General features: G+C 48.4%; 1 protein-coding gene across 11 annotated transcripts in view; it reads left to right on the forward strand.

Annotated features, from left to right (window-relative positions):
* The window catches only part of DYSF (dysferlin), a 71,792-nt gene extending 56,965 nt beyond the window's left edge, over positions 1 to 14,827 (forward strand). For all 11 annotated transcript variants that reach the window (XM_066317533.1, XM_066317527.1, XM_066317537.1 and 8 more), the window contains 8 exons: positions 69 to 157; positions 370 to 465; positions 2,426 to 2,567; positions 10,535 to 10,634; positions 10,901 to 11,079; positions 11,935 to 12,044; positions 12,865 to 13,012; positions 14,415 to 14,827. In XM_066317533.1, the coding sequence (XP_066173630.1) occupies positions 69 to 157; positions 370 to 465; positions 2,426 to 2,567; positions 10,535 to 10,634; positions 10,901 to 11,079; positions 11,935 to 12,044; positions 12,865 to 13,012; positions 14,415 to 14,453 (903 nt within the window). In that variant the 3' untranslated portion in view covers positions 14,454 to 14,827. The remainder of the gene's footprint in view (positions 1 to 68; positions 158 to 369; positions 466 to 2,425; positions 2,568 to 10,534; positions 10,635 to 10,900; positions 11,080 to 11,934; positions 12,045 to 12,864; positions 13,013 to 14,414) is intronic.
* Positions 14,828 to 24,613: the final 9,786 nt, after the last annotated feature.

The raw sequence follows: 24,613 nt of genomic DNA on the forward strand, positions 1-24,613 counted from the left end.
CCCCAGGGAGGTTCAGGTGTTCCAGTTTGGAATCTCCCAAGGTTTCAATGCTCTGTTTTTCCACATAGGGAAAGCTCCAGATGTGGGTGGATCTGTTCCCCAAATCCCTGGGACATCCTGGCCCCCCTTTCAACATCACTCCGCGCAAAGCCAAGAGGTAACATTTCTTCCACACCTTTTCTTTGGGAAAGGAGCTGGGAATGCTCAGAAGCCTCAGGTGGGGATGGATTCACTCATCTGGATGAGGGACAAATGTGGGATCACCTTCAGGGAAACGGCTCCTGCAGGGAAATCCATCAGTGGGACAACCGGGCTTCCAGCTGGATGAGTTTTCCACCTTCTCATGGTTTTATTCATGGGATTTCCCAGGTTTTACCTGCGCTGCATCGTCTGGAATGCCAAGGATGTGATCCTGGACGATCTCAGCATCACCGGGGAGAAGATGAGCGACATCTACGTCAAAGGGTGAGTACCCCTCTCCAGAATCTCCCAGGTAATTCTTGATTATTCTGGAGGCGCAGGAGCAGCAGGGAAGGAATTAAGGTGGTCCTTGGATTGGGGTTGCTGGGGTAGACTTGGATCCTGCCAGGATGGAGGGACCATCACGGATCCATGAATTTCCAACTGTGGTTCACATCTCCAACTGTGGATCCAAAATTCTCCGGCCGTGGATCCACAACTCTCCATCTCTGGATCCACATGTTTCCAGCTATGTATCCGCATGTTTCCAACTATGGATCTGTCTCTCCAGTCATGGATCCACACCTCTCCAGCCGTGGATCCACACCCTTCCAACTATGGATCCACTCTTCTCCAGCCATGGGTCCATGAATTTCCAACTATGGGTGCACATCTTTCCAGTTATGGATCCACCCCTCCAATTATGGATCCACACCTTTCCAGCTATAGATCTACTCCCTTCCAACTATCGATCCACCTTTCCAGTTATGGATCCACACCTCTCCATCTCTAGATACAGCTTTTTGGAAGACACATCTCTGCTGAGCTGTCAACCTTTTCCTTTGGATCTCTGGGATGACTCCATGTCAATATTTTTCCTTGGACAACTTGCACGTTCCCACAGTGAGATAAGATGTGGGAGCAGCCTGGCCGTGGTGAGAGGAATTAGTTGTCTGCTCATTCCGAGGTCGTCTCCAGACTTTTTCCATGATCACTGATTGGATTATTTGCATGGCCGATTTCTTTGGAATTCCGTTTATTCCTGAAAACAGCACCTTTGGCACCTTCCCCTTCCCCTTCTTTCAAAGAGTGCAATTCCAGCCAAGGGAGTTCCTTTTTTTGGGGATTATGGGCAGGAAGAGGCAGGATTTGGGAACAGACTGTAAATCTCTGGTTTACAATCCCTATTTTCGCCCTGTAAATCCAGAATTCTGTGCGGCTTTCCTGGTATTCCCATTAATTCTGTTGTTATCAGCTCCAGCTGAGCTGTTCCGTGTCTTTTGGGGATCCTAAAAAGTTGTGCTGCTGGAAAAGTGGGAACATCCTGAGATTGCTGAGATCCCTTTCCTGATTTTTAATATCCAAGAGAATCCTGTGAGGCTTGAAATGAGTAAAACCTTGCTCAGCTTCCAGATCTTCCATCCCAAAGGAAAGTCATCCTATTCATCAAAGGAAAAATCCTATTGGGAAGGGATGAAATGATTCTTTTTGTGCCTAAGGATCTGCCCTATGGATGGGGAATCCAGTGGGGACTGTTCCTTCCATCCATTGCTGCCTCTGGAACACGGACTGGAACTTGCCTGTCCTAGACTGGATAATAGGGAAAAATTCTTTATGGAAAAGCTGTCAAGCAATGGAAAGGGATTGCCAAGAAGTGATTTACAGGTTGGGAGAGCTGGGAATGTTCCCCTGGAGAAGGGAAATATCCAGGGAATGCTCAGAGTCCCTGAAGGGCCTCCAGGAGAGCTGGAGAGGGGCTGGGGACAAGGGCTGGAGGGACAGGACCCAGGGAATGGCTTCCCACTGGGAAAGGGGAGATTGGGCTGGGATCTTGGGCAGCTATTGCTGTCTGGGAGGGTGGGGAGGGGCTGGGCTGGAATTCCCAGATTTGCTGGGGCTGCCCCTGGATCCCTGGGAATGCCCAAGGCCAGGTTGGATCCACCTGGGATAGCTGCAGGTGTCCTTGCCCATGGCAGGTGTGGAATGGGATGATACTTTATAATTTTCTCACCCAAACCATTCCATAATCCTGGAATTCTGGAGTTGCTACTCTCAGCGCTGACTGATTTCCGAACTCTGGGACTGTTGCATTCCCTCTTCCATCTCCAGGTTTTCCCCACCCCCAGCAGCTACTGGGATCAGGGACATTCCATTTCCCACTCCTGGATGTTGCTGTGACGTTGAGTGGGATCCCAAATCCTTGCTGTGATCCCGGTTTTCCATGGGCTCTGCTTGTCACTGGCAGGTGGCTTGTGGGGCACGAGGAGAACAAGCAGAAGACAGATGTCCACTACAGATCCATGGGAGGAGAAGGGAATTTCAACTGGAGGTTCATCTTCCCCTTTGATTATCTCCCGGCAGAGCAGATGTGCCACGTGGCCAAGAAGGTGAGTGGTCCTGGGTGGAATTTCTGCATCCTCATGGGAATTCCAGGGGGTAATGGGAGTTTTGCACCTTCACAAGCTGAGCCCTGGAAAGCTTGGCCTTTCCACGGTGTTGACAGTGAAATTTTTTGGGAATTTTGTTCTAAAACCCATGTTTGGAAGCAAAATGGGGTCAGGATTAGAGGTGGTTTTTTTTGGAGGCACTGTTCCTTCCAGCAAGGATCCATCCAGGCTGCAACAGGAAAAATATTGGAGTGAGTGTCCAAATGCCCTTGGAGAACAGGGATATTCCAAAGCTGGAGATGGTGATTCCATGGGGATGGTTTGGTGGGAACCTCTGTTTTCCAGCATGGAATAACAGGTGTCGTGCCATGCCAAAACTTCCCCAAAAAAAGGCTAAAAATGGGGAAAGAAAGGAGCTGCCTCCAAATTCCTGATGGGAACATGGGCTGGGATGTGCCACTGGAAAAAAGCTTTGGCTTCAGGGAGAGAATTGGATTGGGAGTTGGGGTTTTTTGGATGGGATTTTGATCTCCTTGTTCCTCCAGCTGTTCCTGGTGTGGAATTCATCAGAATGAAACAGGAATGGGGTTGGGATCGGTGCATGGAATAACACAGGGGAAAGTTGGATGATGGAAAAGATGGGAATTAGGAAAAAAATTTGACACTGAAGAAGAGAGGAGATGAATTAATTTAAGTTTCCTTCGCCTGGAGATTAAAAGAATTAAGAGCGATAATCCAATGGGAGATTCCCTATCCATGGCAGGAGATGGAACTGGATCATCTTTAAGGTCCCTTCCAACCCTAAACCATTCCATGATTCTGTGAATTTTTTTGGCTCTTTGTGGTTTGTGGACAACAGGGAAAATCCCAACTTCCTGTGGCACCTCCCTGGAGGCTCAAAGTCCTTCCTCCGCCTCATCTTGAGCCTTCATCCCTTGGGGATGCTTGGATTTGGGACATCAGCAGGAATTTCCTTGTGGAAAAGGTGGTCAGGCCTTGGAATTGCCCAGGGAGGTTTGGAGTCCCCATCCATGGAGGTGTCCATGGAATTCCTGGATGTGGCACTCAGTGCCAAGGTGAGGATCAGTCCCAGGGTGGAGTCAATGATCCTGGAGGATTTTCCAGCCTCAGTGATCCATGATCCCACCGTCCCTGCTCCCTGCTCTAGCTCAGCCTCAGTATTCAAGGAATATGAGGCGCCCAAAGATTCCTGCTTGCAGCGGGATCATCCCTGAAACCCACTGTGATCCCCAAAAATTCCCTGAGGATTCCTGAAACCCCTGGGGATCCAAAAAAATCCCCCAGAGTTCCCTGAAACCCACTGTGATCTCCAAAAATTCCCTGGGTATCAAAACCCCCCATTGTGATCCCCAAGAATCCCTTGGGATCTGCAAAACTCTTGGGGATCCCTGAAACCCACTGGGATGCCCAAAAATCCCCCTGGGATCTGCAAAACCCTCCCCGAAAATCCTCTGGGATCTGCAAAACCCCCAGGATCCCCACTGTGATCCCCAAAAATTCCCTGGGATCCACAAAACCCCCAGAATGCCTGAAACCCACTTGGATCCCCCAAAATTCCCTGAGCACCAAAAACCCCCACTGTGATCCCCAAAAATCCCTGCAAAACTCCCAGAGATCCCCCCCAAAATCCCCCAGGAATCCCTGAAACCCCTGTGATCCCAAAACCCCACTGAGATCCCCATCCCATCTTATTTCCCACGGAACCAGTGCCTGGCCCGGGAAGACACTTAATGAATCCTCCATCCCAGACAACTCCCAAAAGCTTCCAAAGCCTTTCCTGGGCAGTTCCAATGATTGACAGTGTTGCAGCCGGGCCCGTTTTCACGCTTCATATCCCAACAAATCCCGAGTACAGGGTGTACTACATCCAATTATCCCACTTGGAAAAAAAAAAAAAGCCCTCCATTAAAAAAAACTCTTTAAAGAAAATCCATCCTGCTGTGCCCGATCTGGAATCTTTTCCCACCACATGGCTGGATCCGAAAATAAACACCTTGTAAAAGCTCTCTGTAAAGGCCGGAATAATGAAGGGAAAAGCCGGGTGGGGCATTCCCGGCCCCAGGAATTTTTTTTTTGATCTGGCCATGTGCTGTTTGAACTCCGGCTTGGTTCCTGTGGTTGTAAAAAATCCTGGCTCTGGGAAGGTGGAATTCCAATCAAAAGGTCGGGAGCAACTGTGGGGAATTGGGAGCTGCTCAAAACCACCTGTGCTCAAGTGGGTCAGGAGGGAAAGAGTTTTCCAATGGTTTTCCTTTGTTTGCTCCATGCTGGAGATCCCGGGACAGTGGCCAGGTGGATTTGGAATCACAGAATTATGGAATGGTTTGGGTGGGGAGGGAGACGAAAGCTCATCCGGGGACAAATTCCTCTATCCTAGGGAGATCCAAGCCCCAGTGTCCAACCTGGCCTTGGGCATTCCCAGGGATCCAGGGGCAGCCCCAGCCAATCTGGGAATTCCAGCCCAGCCCCTCCCCACCCTCCCAGCCAGCAATTGCTGCCCAAGATCCCAGCCCAATGTCCCTTTTCCCAGTGGGAAGACATTCCCTTTGTGCTGTCCCTCCAGGCCTTGTCCCCAGTCCCTCTCCAGCTCTCCTGGAGGCCCTTCAGGGACTCTGAGCATTCCCTGGAATTTTTCCCTTCCAATTCCATCAATCCCAACTCCTCTCCCAGCCTTTCCAACAGTAGAGCTGCTCCATCCCTCTGACCAACCTGGTGCCTCCTCTGGATCGCTCCAAGAGCTCCAGGTCCTTCCTATACTGGGAATTCCAGAGCTGGAATTCCTCTAGCTAGGGCTCCGTGGTCATCCCAACTCAGGTTGCAAATACTCTCCCCCCAACAAAACAAGGATGCCCCTGGGTAAGAGGATGTCCGTAATATTTTTGTCTGTGAACACTTGGGGTGGTTGGGAGCCTGGGAAATCGAGGGAAATCGAGGGAAATCCAGGGAAAACCATGGAAAAGCCAGGGAAACCCAGGTGCCACTCTTATTCCTGCTTTTCTGAACCTTCCCACCTCTTCGGGATGGTTTTCCATAACTTTGCTGCCTGGATTCATGTTATAAATATTTTTCTTCTTCTGAGAGAGGAATTTCTCACAATCCCAGTTTCTACAGTATTTCCATGAAAGAGAAATATTCCCATCTTTAGGACAGCTCTCCTGAAAACACAGACATGGTTTTTAATGCTTTTCTCAGCATTTCTTTGGAATTTCCATCCCTTTTCCTGCTTTTTTTGGTGCCATCTTTCTCTCCCAACTCTGGGAAATTCACTCCATGTTGGCTGCATGGGAAGAGCACATTCCTGGGTTTTTGAGTCCTGCAGGAAAACAGTTTCTGGGGATGGAAAATGAGAAGATCATGGAATCATTTAGGATGGAAAAGACCTCTAAGACACTGACCACATCCCTGGGTGCTGCATTCAGAGGGATTTAAAATCATTCCAGGGATGGACATTCCATCATTTCATTGGGCAGCCTCCGTACCGCTGGACAGCCCTTTCCATGGAGACATTTTCCCCGAATTCCAACATAAACTGGAATTTTAATCCAAAGTTTCAACTTTGGATTCCCTGTCTGTGCCTGGTTTTGGATGGGTTGTGGAACAATCAGGACAATCCGAGGTCACCTGGATGTGGATCCTGTTTTCCCAGGATCTTTTCCTTTCCACTCAGGGAAGAGCTTAACTTCCACATCTCATGGGGTGAAAATGCGTGGAATTGCTTTTGGAAAGTTCAGCTTCCCCTTGCCAATTCCAGCAGCAGCTGGGTGGGGCTGGCAAATCTGGATCTGGGAAGTTCTTTAGGGCAGGAAAAGGGTTTTCATGGAATGCTGGAGGAAACAGCATCTCCATGGATGTGCCGTGTCCAGTTCTGGAATTCTTATGGACATGGAAGGGCCGGAGCGTGTCCAAGGAAGGGAATGGAGGAGGAAAGGGGCTGGAGCACCAAAAAATGCTGAGGGAGCTGGGAAAGGGCCTGAGCCTGGAAAAAAGGAGGACCCAGAGGGACCTTCAGGCTCTGCACAACTCCCTGGAACCAGGTTGAAAGGGGGGCCAGGATGTCTCAGGGATTTGGGGAACATCTGGAGCTTTCCCTATGTGGAAAAACAGAGCCTTGAAACCCTGGGAGATCTGGGATCCTTGGGTGGGAGGGGAGGATTCCTCAATGGAAAAGTGGCATTAAAGGTTAAATTAAAAGTATTTTAGGGATAGTTGGGAATGCGTTGATGAATGCAAATCCCGAGGAGCAGCTGAGGGAGGTGGGAATGGGACTGAACCACCAAGAAAAGCTGAGAGAGCTGGGAAACGGGCTGGAAAAAACCAGGGATTAGGGCAACGTTCTGGCTCTCCACAACTCCCTGGAATGCTGGAACCAGGTGGGAGTTGGGATCTGATCCCGGAGAATAACAGGAAAAGAAGGAATGGGCTCAGGAGAATCTCAGGTTGGACATCATCAGGAATTTCCTCATGGAAAGGGTGCTCAGGCCTTGGAAGTGCCCAGGGAGGTTTGGAATCCCTATCCCTGGAGGTATCCGAGGAATCCCTGGGTATGGCACTCAGTGCCAAGGTGGGGATCGGGCACAGCTTGGACTGGATGATCCTGGAGGGGTTTTCCAACTTGAGAAATTCTGTCACATCCAAGGGGAGTCTGGAGCCAGTCCAGGACTCCCAAATTCATGCAGGGTGAGGCTCAGACAAGACTTTCCAGGATCAAACTTCTCTTTCCCCAAAATCCCGTTTCCTCCTTTGTATTTTGGAGCACATTCACAATCCAGGAGAGATGCAACCCTATCAACTTTCCTCGGAATCAGAGCTGATTTTCCCTCTGCCTTCCCTGCTGCTTTACCCACACAAATCCATAAAACATCCCTGAGCCTCCCCTCCCTTGGAAAACAAACCCCCAAACAATAATTCCAGCCGGTTTTTTTCCCCCACGGCTCGGACAAGGCTGGGATATAAATTTCGTGCTCCAGGTTGTTTTTATAGGGAATGTTCAGAGCTCAATTTAATCATGGACGTGAATTTCACGCCACCTTGAGAAGGACCCATAAACTTCACTGAGCATCAAATTCCCCCTTCCCAATTCCCTGTTCCTTTTCCCACCTTTCCTGCGGAGTTCTGGGTTGTCAGGGCTCAGAGCAGGGAGGTTTTGTCTCCAGCCAAATGATATTTTATGGTGTTTTTCCATTAAAAGAAAAAAAAAAGGGGGGGATATTTTGAGAGATGGAGCATTGAATTCCCACCTGGAAAAGGTTGAACCCCACCTGAGTTATCCCTGAAATACCGGGATGTTGTTCTGAGGGATTGGGATGCAGAGGGTGCGGAGTCAAGGTTTTGTTCCCTTTTTTCCTTGGCTGTTGCTGTGGGAAGGTGGGATCCCAAAGTCTGTTTGGTTTGCCAGCAGTTTTCCAGTTTTCCAGTTCCATGAAATTGTGGAATGGTTTGGGATGGGAAGGATCTTGAAGCCCATCTAGGGACAAATTCCATTATCCCAGGCATATCCAAGCCCTGTCCAACCTTGGACACTTCCAGGGGTGGGACAACCATGGCAAATCTGGGAATTCCATCCCAGCTCCTCTCCACCCTCACAGCCAGGAATTCGTTCCCAATATCCCATCCAGCTTGGGGTCATCTCCCACCTATCCCAACAGGTTCTTTGTCCGTCCCTCAGAATAATGATGCTGAAGGAAAAGTTGGATGAGATATCGGGTTCTCCATTGGAAATTCCAGTCCATGGAATGCGGGAATTACCCCTGGGCCAGGGATTCTCTGGGAAGAAGAGGCACCTGGAGGACAAAGAGAAAGTTTCCTTTCCAGGGAATATTCCAGCCGGGAAATAAGATGGCCTTGAGAGTCTCTTCCAGCACCAAACCAGTCTGGAATTCCGTATATTTCCCCCTTTTCTAAGCCAAGCTTAGATGGGCATCTGGATTTCTCCAGAAAGGGACAATCCAAAGGAGCTCATGGTGTTCACATGGTGGAGATGGATTTTCTACCACCTTGGAATTTTCCAGCCCTGGCTCCTGGATCCCTGTGGATCCCTTCTTTCCCCAGTTTCTGGGAAAGGGAAGAATTTCCATCAGCTCTTCTCCTCCTTTTTTAGCAATTTTAATTTAAAATGGCTGTAAAAGCTGGGAAAAATCCCTCGGGATAAACATTCCCCTGGATAAACATCCATCCCAACCCACTGCAACCGGCAGAGGGGAGAGAGGGAATTTTCCATGGACTTCATTTGGGATTTCTAGATTATCCAATATCTCAAATGCGTCCATAAAATGCTCCAGTGCAAAACTCCTGGCAGGTTTTCCCAAAATCGGGCAGGGAACGGACGGAAATGGAAACAGAACCGTCCAGGGGGGTCTCTTAAAGTGAATCCAATGGGATTGGAGTGCCCACGGACTCCCAGCTGGAATATTTATGTTCCTATGGAATGTTTTTGCTCCTTTTTTTATAATTTAATATTGGACGGAATAACAAATCCAAGTCTTGAGGTTAAATTTATGGAGCGACGGATGAATAACGCTGGAGTTTCCTGGTTTTAATTAAATCCCATCATTTCCGACACTTCCAGGAGGAATTGCTGCTGGGACACCCTTTGGACAGGTATTGGGACTCCCACTGGGATTTTCCTCCTCTTTGCTGGAGCCAGGAATAGCAATCCCAAATATCCCTTGGCTTTGGGCAGGATTTTGAATTTTCTCCTTTATCCCGACATTTCTTTTTTGGACGTCAGGAAGGAATTTTTTTAAATGGAAAGGAGGGTCAAGCTTGGGAAGTGCCCAAGGAGGTTTGGAGTCCCCATCTCTGGAGGTATCCAAGAAATTCCAGGATGCTGAGCTGAGGATTGGGCACAGATCAGACTTGCTGATCCCAAAGGGCTTTTCCAGCCGCAAGGATTCTGGGATTCTTTGTCCTAACTCCCAAGCATCCCACCAGTGGGATTTGGATCTCTGTTGGAAGAATTTCCTGGTTTCACAAATGGGAATAATGGCGCGGACGCTACTTCCCAGGAAGTGAATATTCCTTACTCTGGAGTGCAGGACTGATGGATAGCTTGGAAATATTCCCCCGGAGAAGGGAAAAAATCCAGGGAATGCTCAGAGTCCCTGAAGGGGCTTAAGGAGGGCTGGAGAGGGACTGGGGACAAGGCCTGGAGGGACAGAACACAGGGAATGGCTTCCCACTGGGAAAGGGGACATTGGGCTGGGATCTTGGGCAGCAATTGCTGGCTGGGAGGGTGGGGAGGGGCTGGGCTGGAATTCCCAGATTTGCTGAGACTGCCCCTGGATCCCTGGGAATGCCCAAGGCCAGGCTGGACATTGGGGTTTGGAACAGCCTGTGTGATATTCCTGGGATTCCAGGGAATCTTCCTTTCCATGTCCATGTTCTGTGATTAAATTCAGGAGCCTGAGCTGGCATTTGATGGTCTCTGATTGTCCCACTGCCTGTGACAGACCTGGGAGCAAATTTGAGCCATGGTGGATCTGGAAGGGAAGTCTATCCTTGGGAATTCTCTACCAGAAATTCTGATTTAGGCATCAATCCCATAATTTTTCCATGAATTAAATGGAAGGCAAAGTTTGGCAGTGCTGGCACAACAGTGCTGGCACAACAAGTGCTCTCTTCACCTTCCCTCACCAGAATTGTGGGAATTTCTATCACTCCTAAGGATCCTGTTTGGGATCCCATGAAGCCTTCCCTAAATTAAATTAAAATATTTAAGTAAAATTAATAGCATTAATTTAGTTCATTAAATTAAGGCATAAATTATTGCCAACACCTTCCAGAAGGGTGTTTTCCGCTGGTTATCCTTATCCAAGAGTTTTCCAGAGTCTGTGCTCCTGCAGGTCCAGAGCAGGACACCTTGGGAATTCCAGGATTTGCAGGCTCTGCCCAGTTTTCCCGATGAATCTTTCATTTTCTTGTGGTTTCTTTCCTCGGTGGGATTTTAGGAACACTTCTGGAGCTTGGACAAGACAGAAAACAAGATCCCACCCCAGCTGATCCTCCAGATCTGGGACAACGACAAGTTCTCCTTCGATGACTATTTGGGTAAGTTGGGAATTTTGGGGATCCATCCCCCCCAAAAAAACGGAAAAAAAAAAATGAATCACCTGCACAGGTTGTCTGTGGATGCTCCATCCCTGGAAGTGTCCAAGGCTGGGTTGGATGAGGCTTGGAGCCACCTGGGATAATGGAAATTGGGAATTTGGATTGGGATGGTCAGAGTGGCCCAAACTCCATGAGATCAGGGAACATTCCGTGTTTTAAGCATTGTCCTGCCGAGATGCCTCACCCTGGAATGTTCTCCCTTGCAGGATCCATCCAGATGGATCTCAACAGGATGCCCAAGCCTGCCAAGACGGCAGAAAAATGCTCCTTGGATCTCGTGGGTGATTCCCTGTCCTCCGGCCACTCCGTGTCCCTCTTTGAGCAGAAAACCGTCAAGGGCTGGTGGCCCTGTGTGGCGGAGCAGGACAAGCAGAAGATCCTGGCGGTAAAGTGGCTTCTCCACGTTTTCCCTTGGATCCTCCACTCCAGTTCCCATCCCTGGGAGCCTCCAAGGCAGAGTTCGATGAGGATTGGAGCACCCTGAGATGACAGAAGTTTCTCTGCCCATCACGGCATGAGGCGGAACTTAAATTCCTTCCCGATCCAAAACCGCTCCAGGGTTCCCTGGAAGCTTCAATCAGGGCAAAAAAAAATTCCATTTCCAGCTGGAGATTTTGTGGATCTAGAGTTTTGTGGATCCATCTGTGGTTGGCTGGAAGTTTTCCAGTGCCGTGCAGAGGAATGGTCAGGTGTTTCGGGATTTTCACTGCGGGTTTTGGAATGTGCCACTGAATCTGGTCCATATCATGATTATTCCCAATGGTCTTGTGTACCAGGGAAAAAATTCCAGCTGTCTCAGTGATAATTTTAAAGGTGTCTGGATTCCTCTTCCAGATTTTGGTGACCATTCCATGCAGCTAAGGGAATCCAGGAAGGGAATTGCCTCATTCAACCAAAAACCCCTGAGCTGGTTCCTGGGAAATCAGGAAATATGGAAAGATGGGATGTGGCATTTAGGGATGATCGGTGACAGCTTGGACTCGATCCCAGAGGTTTTTTCAGCCTCAGTGATCTGCCCGTATTTGGGTATCAGTGGGATCTGGGATTTCCAAGAATATCTCCAGTGACAGGTGAGGGATCTCTGGAACCCTGGGATCCTCATGGCCATTGTGGGGAGTGGTTTGGTTGTGCCCAAAGGATATTTTCTTCCCCTAAACCCTATTTCCCATGCCATGTTCATTCCTCACCTTTCCCCCATGTTTTTGGGGATAATAAATCTGTTTTTGTTTGACCCATCCAGGGCAAGCTGGAGATGACTTTGGAAATTGTGGCGGAGCAGGAGCACGAGGAGCGTCCGGCCGGGATGGGGCGGGATGAGCCAAACATGAACCCCAGGCTGGAAGATCCCAAGTAAGAACATCCCCAACGGAAAAGCAACCACTGGGGCATGGAATTCTTGAGGTCTCAATGGGAATTCTGGGTTTCCAGCTGGAGAGAACTGGGATGAAATGGGTTTGCAACTTGGTGAGGTCCACTTTGAACTGATGGGGACTGGGAGACACGCCTGGAGGATCAATTCTGTGGAATTGGGAAATTGGTCTGCAGTGCCAGTCTGGTGGGATTGGGAGACTGGTCTGGATCACCGAGGAGGATGTTGGTGGGAAGTCCCCAGAGGGATGAAGGACCTGACACATTCCAGAGGGATTGGGAGGCTAGTCTGGACCATGAATCCAGTGGGATTGGGAAATCGGTCTGGTTCACCAAGGAGGATATTCATGGGATGTACCCAGAAACATGGAAGAGCTGAGAGCAGTGGGATTGGGAGCTTGGTCTGGACCATGAATTCAGTGGGATGTGGGAGACACTGATGGGACATTCCCAGAGGGATGGAGTGCTGACACATTCCAGTGGGATTGGTAAACTGGCCTGGATGACCAATCCAGTGGGATTGAGAGACTGGTCTGGACCATGAATCCATTGGGATTTGGAAGCTGGTCTTGGCCACCCATCCACTGGGATTTGGGAGACTGGTCTGGATCACCAATCCAGATCACCAATCCAGTGGAATCGAGGGTCTGGTCTGGATCACAAATCCAGTAGGACTGGGAGCTTGGTCTGGACCACCAATCCGCTGGGATTTGGAGTCTAGTCTGTACCACCAAGGCAGATGGGATTTGGGATCCAGGAGGATGGAATTCCAAGGTGACCGCCCTCTTTCCCTTGTCTCCAGGCGTCCTGAGACCTCCTTCCTGTGGTTCACGTCCCCCTACAAGACCCTCAAGTTCATCCTGTGGCGCCGCTACAAGTGGGTGCTGATCCTGGCCATCCTCCTCTTCATCCTGCTGCTTTTCCTGGGAATCTTTGTCTACGCCTTCCCGGTATGGAGCGGCTGGGAGAGCACAGGGATGGGCTGAGGTCTGAGGGGGAGGATGGATTCAGGGGGATAGAAAATTCCATGCTGAGGAATGCAATGGGTTAAAAAGGGACTTTTTTTGGTGAGGGAGGGGTTGGGATTCTCATGGGAAAAATATGGAGGGGCTGGAGCATGTCCAGGCATGGGAATGGAGTTGGGAAGGGGGTGGAGCACCAGGAAAAGCTGAGGGAGATGGGAAAGGGGCTCATCCCACAGAAAAGTGGGATCAAGGAGGGACCTTGTGGCTCTCCACAATTCCCTGAAAGTTTGGAGCCAGGTTGGGATTTGGGATCTGCATTTGGGACATGAGGGAATGGCGTCAAGTTGTTCCAAGGGAATTTTAGGATGGATATTAAGGAGAATCCCTCATAGAAAGGGGTGTCCAGCCCTGGAGCAGTGGTGGAATCCACATCTGTGGAATTATTCCAAAAACATCCGGACGTGGCATTTGAGGACATGGATAATGATGAACAAGGGTTGGGGCTCTTTTCCAACCTCAGCAATTCCATGATATCAGGAATGGTGGAGATCCCAGAAAAAAACCCACAGGAAGATCATTCCTGGGGTTTCCTCAGCAACATAATGACCTGGCACTGGGACGGATCCCGAGGTTTTCTGGGATGCAGAGGGGAAAAAAATCTGGGATAGCTTGGCCCACTTTGATTGCCTTTGGCAAAATTCCATGGATTCCATGCTGGCTGGATTTGTCCTTAGAATAAATGAGGATGGGGCAGGGCTGGAGAAGCATTTTCCTGATGGAAAATTCTGTATTCCAGAAAAATCTTGATGTGGCTTTGGGAATGCTCCAGGACCCCTTTCCAAAGGGGCAGAATGGGTGATGTCCCGGATTTTGTGGGATCGTGGAAAAAGGAGCTAGATGGATACAGGGCCAGGGGTGGGGTGGTGAATCCACGAGATTTGTGGGAATCTCAGAGGATGGGAAGGAGTAGTGGGATCCAGGAGAGAGGAGGAGGCACCAGCAAATCAGGGAAAACTGGGAATTCTTCCCACCAGCCAGACACTGGGATGGTGCTGGAGGGAGGGGCCAAATTTATTCCAAGGGTTTGAAGAGGTGGGAATTTCTCTTATAAAATTTTGAGAAGGGCAACCAAAATCTAGGAATGACTCCCTGTGTTTGTTAAATTGTTCCATGATTCCCTTTTTTTTCCAATGATTCCCTCATTTTTCTGATGATTCCCATGTTTTCCTGTGGGAGTGGGCGGAGCAGGATTTTCCCAATGATTTCCTCGTTTCTCCAATGATTCTGTTATTTTTCCAGTCGTTTCCTCATTTTTTCAATGATTCGCTCATTCCTCCAACGATTCCCTCATTTTTCCAACAATTCCCATGTTTTTCCATCCTTCCAGAACTACGCTGCTATGAAACTGGTGAAACCTTTCAACTGAAGCTTCTCCCTTGTGTCTTCCTGGGAATTTTGGGAAGGAATTTTTGCCTCTGAAAGTGGAGAAGGAACAACCTTATCCCAGCCTCCAGCTGTTGCCAAAGGCTCCGCTCCCCATCGGAATTCCACCCGGGAAGCATCACGAAACCAAAGACCTCCACCAAAAATATTCCTGGTTTTCCAGCCTCCTGTGTTTTGTTTGAGTTTTCCTACTGCTCTGGTTGGTAAATCCCAAATTCTGGTGAAAATCCCAGGAGGGATCAGGGAAAGGACTTTTCCATCCATAAATTGGGGATGGGCAGAGAATCCTCAGGGCAGGATTTGGGATTTGCCGGCCTGAGCGAATCCCATGGATCTCAAGCACTTTTTTTGCTCTCTGATCCATCCTCAGTTTCCCTTTCCCCCTGTATTATCCTGTTTATCTATTGTAAACCTCTGAAAAAATGTGTTGGAAAACCAGAATCCCAGGGGTGACATGTTGCTTTCCCAAAGCTGAAATCCTGGGAATGAGAAAAGCTGCAGTGCAAAACCCAGGATTTGGAGTTGATGCTCCTCAAAACCCCAGTTTCTCTTGGATTTTGAGCCTTTGCCATTTCACCATGGAATTCTGGAGCTGGTTTTCCCATGGAGCTGTTCCACAATCCCACAGGTCTCCCATTCCAGCTGGGAGAGGGATCCCAGGAGCAGCTGGGCTTTGATTTCCTCCTCTCCCGCTGTCTCCCAGCCACGTTTTGGGGGGAATTTTTGGTCTTTTTAGTATTTGCAGAATCCCAGAATCCCTAAGGGTGGAAAAGACCTTTGAGATCATCAAATTTCCACCTTGGCACTGAGTACCACATCCAGGAATTCCATGGACACCTCCACTGATGGGAATTCCAAACCTCCCTGGGCACTTCCAAGGCCTGAGAGCCCTTTCCATGAGGAAATTCCTGCTGCTGCCCAACCTGAACTTCTCCTGAGGCTGTTCCCTCTTTTCCTGTTATTCCCTGGGATCATATCCCAGTTCCCACCTGGTTCCAAATCTTCAGGGAATTGTGGAGAGCCAGAAGGTCCCTCTGGATCCTCCTTTTCTCCAGGTTGAGCCTCACTGCTATTCTTTTAAAATAAGTCGTTTTCCCTGGTATTCCCAAATATTCTTATGGAAAACATCCTGAACCTGTCCTCACATTAACAGAGTGAAAAATCTATCCCAGGATGGGATTTGTTGTCCAAACAAATCCATGATCCACAGCCTACTCAGCTTCCTGTGGGAATGCTGGGACATTCCCGCTTTTCCTCTTGCCTCCTCCTGTCCCTGGAGAGGTATGATCCCGTGGGGTGTGACATTTGGGGATTGCTGACCTTGGCAGGGTTGGATCTGAACTCAGAGGTCCTTCCCACCCTAGTTGGTTCCATAATTCCATGATTCCCAGGCTTTTCCAGTGCTGTGAGAGAAATTCTCATCCTGCAAGGAATCAACTCCCATTTTTCCACTGGAAAAAAATCCATTAATATCCCACTCCTCCAGCACCTTTGCTGATTGGAGATCTTCCTACCCTCCCTTCAGCAGGATGAGACTTATCCCTGATTCTATGTTTTCCTTGGAGCTGTGGCTGCTCTGGGAAAAGTGATCCCAAGGGATCAATTTCCCGGGAAAAGCTGTGCTGAGGGCAACTCCTGCCCCGCTCTGGCTAAGATTTTAAGTTAATTTTAAGCTTAAAAAATTAGGGAATTTAAATTTAATTTTAAAATTTTAAAAATAGGGAAAACAGCCCAGTTTCTTACTGGATTGGGATGCAATCCATGGGGCATTAAATCTGGGATTCTCACTGAAACAGCTCCTGGGGCAGCTCCTTCTCCATGTTTTCTGCATGGAAAAGTGCACGGCTTTGGGATTTATAGGGTTTATTTATAGGGATTTATAACCCCATCCCCTGCTGCTGAGCTTTGGCTGATCCGTGGCGCTTTCCCAAAAAGTTGGGAGTGGAGGAATCGGATCCGGATTTTCACATCCCAGGGCGGAGGTTTCGTTTTCCGTTGTTAAATGCTTCGTTTTCCTTCATTTTTTTCCCCCCCTAAAATCCCCCCAGCCACATTCCCACCCCCATTCCCTGTTTATAGCCACCATCAAATCACCAGGAGTGGCTCCAATTTTCTGGAGGTTTTATTATCCCAGAGGATCTGAGGAGCCAAGGACAGAAGTTGCTTCTGTTTGGCCTTTGCTGGGATTGGGAATTTGGGTTTTGTGGGAATATTGGTCCCAGCTCTTTTCCCACCAGCTGTGCTAGAGGGAATCTGGAATTCCCTGAGTGGTCTCCTGGATTACACAGTAGGAATTCAGGTCCAGAATTTCTTAGATTTGCAGAGATTTTAGGATTTTCCATCCTGTTGTAATTCCCTGTGATCCCAACCCAAAATCCCAGAGCCAAGAGCTCCAAATGGATGTGTGATCCATCTTGGAATGCTACACGTGGGATGCTCATCCCCCATCCCATCAGGATCCATCAGGAACACCATGGGTTACCTTTGGAATGCCCAAGGCCAGCCTGGATAAGGATTGGAGCCGCCGGGGATTGTGGAATGCCTAGAATCGGACAGGCTTGAAAGTTTGGGATTCGCTCCAGAGACACTTCCAGAGGAAATCCTGGTTTTATTCCCAGAGGAAATCCTGGTTTTATTCCCAGAATTCCCCTGGGTCAGCAGGGAGAGGAGGGAAGGATCCAGGGCATCCAATTCCATGGAGATGGGATTTCCAGAGGGAAATCCATGTTCCCTGCCCAGTTTTCATGCCAAGAGGGTCCCGTGGGATTCCGGTGGGTGAATTCAGGTTGTAGCATCTGGAAAAACCAACTCCATCCCATTATTTTTTTTTTTTCCCTGAACAACCACATCCAGCTCTGGGCCTGGTTGTGTCTCCTCCAAATCCAGGTGGGATGTGTAGAGACAATTCCCTGTGGCTTCCGGTTTTCCAGGGAATTGGCTAGAATTTGTCATGGATCACCCGTGCCTGCCTTATCTGCAATAATGCCCGAAGCACTGTGATTCCCGAAGAAATGCTCTGAAACATTCCCGTTTCCAGTGTTTTCATTGTGGGCATGGAACTACGGCTCGTCATGGATGTAGGAATGGGAAAACTGGGATTGTGGAGGAGGGAAAAATCCAGGGAATGCTCAGAGTCCCTGAAGGGGCTCCAGGAGAGCTGGTGAGGGACTGGGGACAAGGCCTGGAGGGACAGGACACAGGGAATGGCTTCCCACTGGGAAAAGGGACATTGGGCTGGGATCTTGGGCAGCAATTGCTGGCTGGGAGGGTGGGGAGGGGCTGGGCTGAATTCCCAGATTGCCTGGGACTGCCCCTGGATCCCTGGGAATGTCCAAGGCCAGGTTGGATGGACTTGGATCCACCTGGGACAGTGGGAGCTGTCCCTGCGCATGGATGGGGTGGGAGTGGGATGATCCTTCAGATCCCTTCAATCCCAACCCGTTCCAGGATTCCCTACCCATGCATGGAAGTTAATTTCCTGATGTTCCACTGCTCGAGCTCTTCCCTGATCCCAGATTTCCTCGGCCTGATGCCAGGAGTAATTCCAGCCTGGAATTCTGAAGTGCGGCAGCTCCTTTGGGACCATCCACACTCAACACCCCCATTGTATTCCCGTTCCTTCCAGGATCTAGAGGAGCTGGAAAACTTTCATCCCACACTGGGTCTGAATTCCCAAAATCTCCAGCATCCATCCCCAAAAATCCCCAGGAATGAGCTGGATTGATTTTCCTCCCCAGTAAGAACAAAGTTCCAGACAGTGCCTGCTTTTATCCGCTCCAAAGGGATAGTTTTCCACCCACAATCCTGGATTTTGCCGGAGCGCTTGGAAAAGGAGGGAGGCAGTACCTGGAGAAAAGGATGAGAAGTGGGATCCAGGTCAAGGCACTTCCATAAAAAAATTTTGGGAGCTGTTGGCAGCTGGATTTGTTGGTTTAAGCCCCCTCTCCCATTCCCAAGGAACACGGATCCAACGGGAGCGCTGATCCAATGGGATGTTCTCTAAAAAACACCACTGTGGCCTCCTGCCTCCAAAATCCATGAATTTTCTGAAGGGAAGCTGGAGATTTCCCAGGATTTGAGTGACATGACGCATTTCAGCCTTGCCTTGAGGCCTGACCCTTTCAGGCTTTTCCCAGGATTCTCAGTGCTGGAATTTCCCCCTTGGAAAATGCAGCCATGGAAAAGGTGATAATGAATTTAAAGGTTAAAATTGATTTAAAGGTTAAAAAATAGAATTAATAATTTAATTTAAAACATTAAAATAATTATAATAATAAAACATAAAAATAATTTAATACTAAGGTTAAATAAATTTAAAAGTTAAAACCTGAAATTCCTGAAATCTGCTTTTTCCATGGATAACCTTGTGTTGTTGCGGATATTTATCCCAGAAAAACCCAAACCTCGGCTCTGAGGGATGATTTGTGGGGGTCTGCGGGAGTATCCCATGAAACTGCTCTGGGTTTTTCTCCATCCCAAATCCGCTTCCAGAGGAAAATGAGTTTAATTTGTCCCATTTTGAGTTGAATTTTTCCCATCTGCTTCTCCTGTTTCCCATCCGCTTCTCCCGTTTCCCATCCCAGCCTTCCCAAAGAACCTATCCCTGAAATGTGCTGGGTGTTTTTATCCCTTATCAAAAAAAAAAAAAAAAAAAAAAAAAAAAAAAAAAAAAAGAGAGAGAAAGAGAAGAAAAGGCTCTGGATGCATCCAGGGTTTTATTCCAGCTGGAGGTTGGGTTGGTTGGGTTGGACCTGGATCTTCCCTCAAGGCTGGAATGTTTTCCATGATTCTTCCCCTTCCCAAACTTTTGCCAGAATCACAGAATGGTTCAGGGAAGGGACCTTAAAACCCCTCCCATTCTGTGGGATCCATGATCCTTCATCTTCCACCCACCTCATGCCGTGGAATTCTGACTTTTGGGAAAGGTTTGGTGGATATTTGGGATTTTTGGGCTGAATCATGGAGATCATGGAATGACTTGGGATGGAACAGACCTTAAAGCCCATCCAGAACCTTCCCCCATCCCAGGCTGCTCCAAACCTTGGATGAGTCCAGGGATGGGGAATCCAAACCTCCCTGGAAAACAGGATTTTGAAGGTTGGATTTGAGGGTCTTTCCCAACTTTCAGGATTTCTTGATTCTAAATCCTCTTTGAAATTTGGGATGATTCCAGGGAGACCCTTGGCTGTTTCATCCCTGTCAGCATTCCTTGTCCCGTGGGCTGAACATCAGGATTTTCCATGCTTGGCAACCTTTTCCATGAAGGAATTCTTCCTGATGTCCAACCTAAACCTCTCCTGGTGCCATTTCCCTTTCCTTCCCCACCTCCCCCCTTTTTTTCTTTGTTTGTTTGTCTTTTCCCACTTTTCCCTCCACCCTCTCCGCCTTTTCCAGGACCCATCCAAGTCCAGCATCCCAGGAAGGGATGGGAATTAGAACCTCACAAATCAGGGAAGTGTCAACTCTCCCAAATCCAGCCCGTTTTCCCCTCTTCCCTTCCTTCTTCCCACAACTGCTGGGAATGAAATTCATTTATCCTCCCACCTTGATGTTGAGATCTTCAGGAGGTTTCCCCTGGAAACAGCCTAATCCCATATTTATGGAAATCATGGAGCCAGGGCACTTTAACTGGATGGAATTCCTGGGGCTGATGGAAGGAGGGAGAAGCTTCTTTATCCCTGTTTTCTTCCTTCCTTCCTTCCTTCCATCCTTCCGTCCTTCCGTCCTATTTTTTCCTCCTTTTGGAGCAGACTCTGAAGGTTGTGCTTCTCTCCCAAGGCAGTAAAGACAAAAACAGGGTTTGGTGGGTACAGAAAACCGGGAAGAAGAAAATCCCAGGATAAAGCCAGAGGTTTACAATTCCCTCTTTGCCAAGGAAAACAGCGGGGAGAATCCTCCGTGGCTGGGAAACAAAGCCTGGATTCATTGTCTCCCTCCATGGATAACAGGGAACAACTGGGATGAGTCACTTCCCAAAGGGTGGGAATGGCCTTGGAGCTTCCCAAGGAGGGACAGGGAGGTCACTGAAAGGGTTTGGAGGTCTCTGTGCTGGAATTCCGGGAAGAGCTCATCCCACTTTTCCTCCCCAGGGACAAGGATAAATCAGAGTCAGGAGCCTCAAAATCATTCCTGGTGTTTTTTTTTTTTTTTTTTTTTTTTTTTTTTTTTTTTTTTTTAAAGAGATTATGCAATCTGAGGGAAAACAAATAGAAAGATAACAAAACAAAAGCAGGTTGGATTTTATTTCTGTTTTATTTCTGTTTTCCAGTTTTCCAAGTAATCAGGGATTGTGGAATTCCATGATTTCTTTTGCAAGGATAAAGACCTAAAAATATTCCCGTAGGATAATGGAATTTCCCTTCAATTCCAGCACTATATTTATTTTTAAGAAATACCAAAAATCCCAAATTTTGTGGGTGATGGAGATATCTGGGATCATCTCCCTCATGGTCTGAGCTCCGGAAATCCCGAGAATATTGAAGACTTTCATTAATTATTTATGAATAATTAATTAGTTATTAATTCATTTTAATAGAATAATTTAATGTTAATTATTTTTAAGTTCTCAACTAGATCCTAAAAAGAATTAACTTGGAGATGATCATTCACTTTCTCCTGCTTCTCCCATCTCCAATCTCAACCAGGAACTTACTCAAAACAAGGATTTGTCCCCAAATATTTAATTTTGGGAAATTCCAGCCTTCCCACAGAAGAGCTGGATGGGAGGGAATTGGACAAGGAAAAAAAGCTGGAAAAAAGACAGGGAAAAGAGCTGAGATATCTGGGAGAAGGGAGACTCTGTGTGGAATGAGATTGGAATTCCCAGGCCTGTTGAACCCATCCAGAACCAGAAAACGGCCGGGAATAAATCCTGGCCAAACAGGAAAACAGAAAAGGAAATATAGGGATAAAATAGAGAGGAAAAGGTTGTGGATTCTTCCCAGGTTTTATTCCAGTGGGAGCAGCAGCTGGGTTGGGCCTTAACATTCCCTCAAGGTTGGAATATTTCCATGAGCCTTTGTCTTCCCAAGTTTTCCCAGAAACATGGAATGGTTCAGAGAAGAGACCTTAAATCCCATTCCCAGGCAGGGACACCTCCCAGTATTCCAGGATGCTCCAAATCCATTCCAGCCTAGCCTCAGTCACTTCCAGGGGTGGGGAAGCCACAAGTTCATGGAGAACTAAATCCCATATTCTGATGGTTCAGAGGACAATTTTCTGCCCTCTCCTCACTGCTGAGAAAATTCCCCCTTGGACCAACTTCTGGGCTCCATGGAAAAATCGGAAACCTATGGGTTCAAGTGCTCCCTGTGCCAAGGAGAAGCCGAGGCTGGAGAGGGTCTGGAGCAGGAATTCCACTCCTGGTACGCCAGCGGGTGGACGAGACATTCCAGGCTGGCCAGTTCCAAAGGTTTTCTGCTTCCCATTAAAGTGCTGGAGAGCAGCTGGAGTTCTGGAGTCCATTAAATGCCACTTTTGTCGGGAATTTGGCTTGGGTTTCAGCTGTTTGTTTTTTATATCCAGGGAGTTGAGGGATAGATGCTGAAAAAGGAAAAAAAGCTGGGGGAAAAAAAATAAAATATGGATGATGGGATGCGGGATGGAAAAAGCCCATTGGAATGTCAAACATGGATTCTCTACTCTGACATCCTGAGAATGGAAAAAAAATCCTTTTAGAAATATCAGAACCTTCAGCACCTGGAGGGAATGGAGAATCCAGTATTCCAGGATTGGAATAGCCAGGATTTGTAGAGGGAAAATGTGGGTTTTAATTTCCATCCTGGAATGGATTGCCTGGGAATAGGGATGGGGATCCTTCTTCCAAAAGCACCGCTGGGGGGACCTCGAAACTAGGAGAAATGGGATGGAATGGACAAAAATGATTCTGTAATTTAGGAAGGAATTCTTGGCTGTGAGGTGAGTGAGGGGCTGGAATTCTCAGAGAAGTTGTGGAAGTCTCATCCCTGGGAGTGTCCAAGGCCAGGTTGGACATTGGGGCTTGGAGCAGCCTGGGATAGTGGGAATTGTCCCTGCCCATTGATGGGGTGGGAATGGGATGGGATTTAAGATCCCTTCCCACCCAAACCATCCCAGGGTTCTGCTCTGGGCCAGGCTGGGAGAGCTGGGAATGTTCCCCTGGAGAAGGGAAAAAATCCAAGGAATCATTAGAGTCCTTGAAGGGGCTCCAGGAGAGCTGGAGAGGGACTGGGGACAAGGCCTGAGGGACAGGACACAGGGAATGGCTTCCCACTGGGAAAGGGGACATTGGGCTGGGATCTTGGGCAGCAATTGCTGGCTGGGAGGGTGGGGAGGGGCTGGGCTGGAATTCCCAGATTTGCTGGGGCTGGCCCTGGACCTCTGGCAGTGCCCAAGGCCAGGCTGGATGGACTTGGATCCACTTGGGATCAGGGAATATGTTCCTGTCCATTGAACTTGATGTGATCTATGAGATTTAAGGTCCCTTTCCCATCAACACCATTCCAGAATTCCAATTCAGTGCTCTCCCAGGTGCAGAATTCCAGACCTGGAAGGCGCTTCACGTGCTCCCAGAGGGAACAGGGGGATGCCATCCAAGGTGGTTTCCCAGGGATCATTCAGTACCATCTGCAAGGAAATTTGGGAAAATCAACGAATCCCAAAATCCCAGATTGGCTTGGATGGGAAAGGACCTTAAATTCCATCCCATAGGACACCTTCCCCTATCCCAGATTCCTTCAACCCTTTTCCAGCCCGTCCTTCCTGAACTCCTTGAAGACTGGATCCATCAGCTGATGGTGACATCACAACCCTGAGCTGTCGGGACATTCCCGACTCCCAAAAAAATCCTCCTTCTCAAGAGGCCGGGAAGCAGCAACAGCAGCAGCAACCCATCCATCCTGTCAGCACGGCTATTCCCAGGTTTTTCCTGGCTCTGGGAACACAGGGAGGGTGGGAAGTGTGAGGGAAAGGGGGTGTGGGGTGGTGGCACATCTGGATGCACTCGGGATGGTGGCAGCTGTTCCCTCATCCCGGTTGCTCTGGGTCTGGAATCAATTTTTCAAAGGGTTTTGTTTTCTTTGGGTTTTTCTCCTGCCTAAATTGAAGCCCAAAGTCTGCTTGGCTCCTTCTCTCCCGTTTTTTCAGCTCGGGGATTTTATTCCTTGGCCTCCTTGGCTTACGGAGGCTTGAAAAAAAATAAAAAAAATGGAAGTGGTGGAAAAGGAGGCTGAGCTGCTCTTCCAGAGGGAGGGAAAGAAGGGAATTCTTTGTTTCTTGCAGCAAGGATGGGGAGAAATTCCAGCAGGAGCTGGGTTATTCCCAAAGGGATTGAAAATCCACCTCTCCCCTTCCTGATTTTAGCTGGAAGCCACTTAAAGTGAAGCTGGATTCTGGGAGTCAGAAGAAATCCAGGATTTTTTTCCATGGAAAAATGGCATTGCTGATGGAGCTCTGAGCTCCAGGAGGAAAATCCAGGATAAGATTTATTTACCCACATCAGAAATTTGGCCGGGTAAATACCCTGGAATTCTGAGGGGGCTCCCCTGGTGTAAAAACTGGGAAAGGGGCACCCAAAAAGGGCAGATTTTTGGGAAGGTGGGATGTGATCCAGGGGAGTGAAAGGATCTTTATGTCCAGATTCGGGCAGAATGTGTAGCTTTATGGGGAAAAAAGATGATTTATGGGATTGCAACCACTGAGGGACAGAGAAATTAGGAATGGCTTCCCACTGCTGGAGGGCAGAGTTGGGTGGGATATTGGGAGGGATTGTTTTGGGGAAATTTATCCCAAAAAAAAGGCAGCAAAAATTCAGGTCGTTTCACAGATTTTCCATATCCATAGATCAGATTCCCACTGGGAATTCATTCCCTGAGTTCTTCTCCAGTCCCTGCAGAGGGATTCACCCTGATAGGATTGGGAAGAGTCATCCCGAGAATCTGGATTTTGGGAGCAGGAGCAGCTCCCTGGTGATATTCACACCTTGGGAGAGGTTCTTTCATCCCAGAAGAAGAAAAAGAAAAGAAAAAAAAAAAAGAAAAAAAATATAGATAATGGAAAGAGTTGGGATGGGAAGGACTTAAAAGCTCATCCAGGGACAATTCCCACTATCCCAGGTGGATCCAGCCCCAACTTGGACATTCCCAGGGATCCAGGGGCAGCCCCAGC

Source organism: Sylvia atricapilla, chromosome 4 (assembly GCF_009819655.1).
Source record: "Sylvia atricapilla isolate bSylAtr1 chromosome 4, bSylAtr1.pri, whole genome shotgun sequence".
Lineage (NCBI taxonomy): Eukaryota > Metazoa > Chordata > Aves > Passeriformes > Sylviidae > Sylvia > Sylvia atricapilla.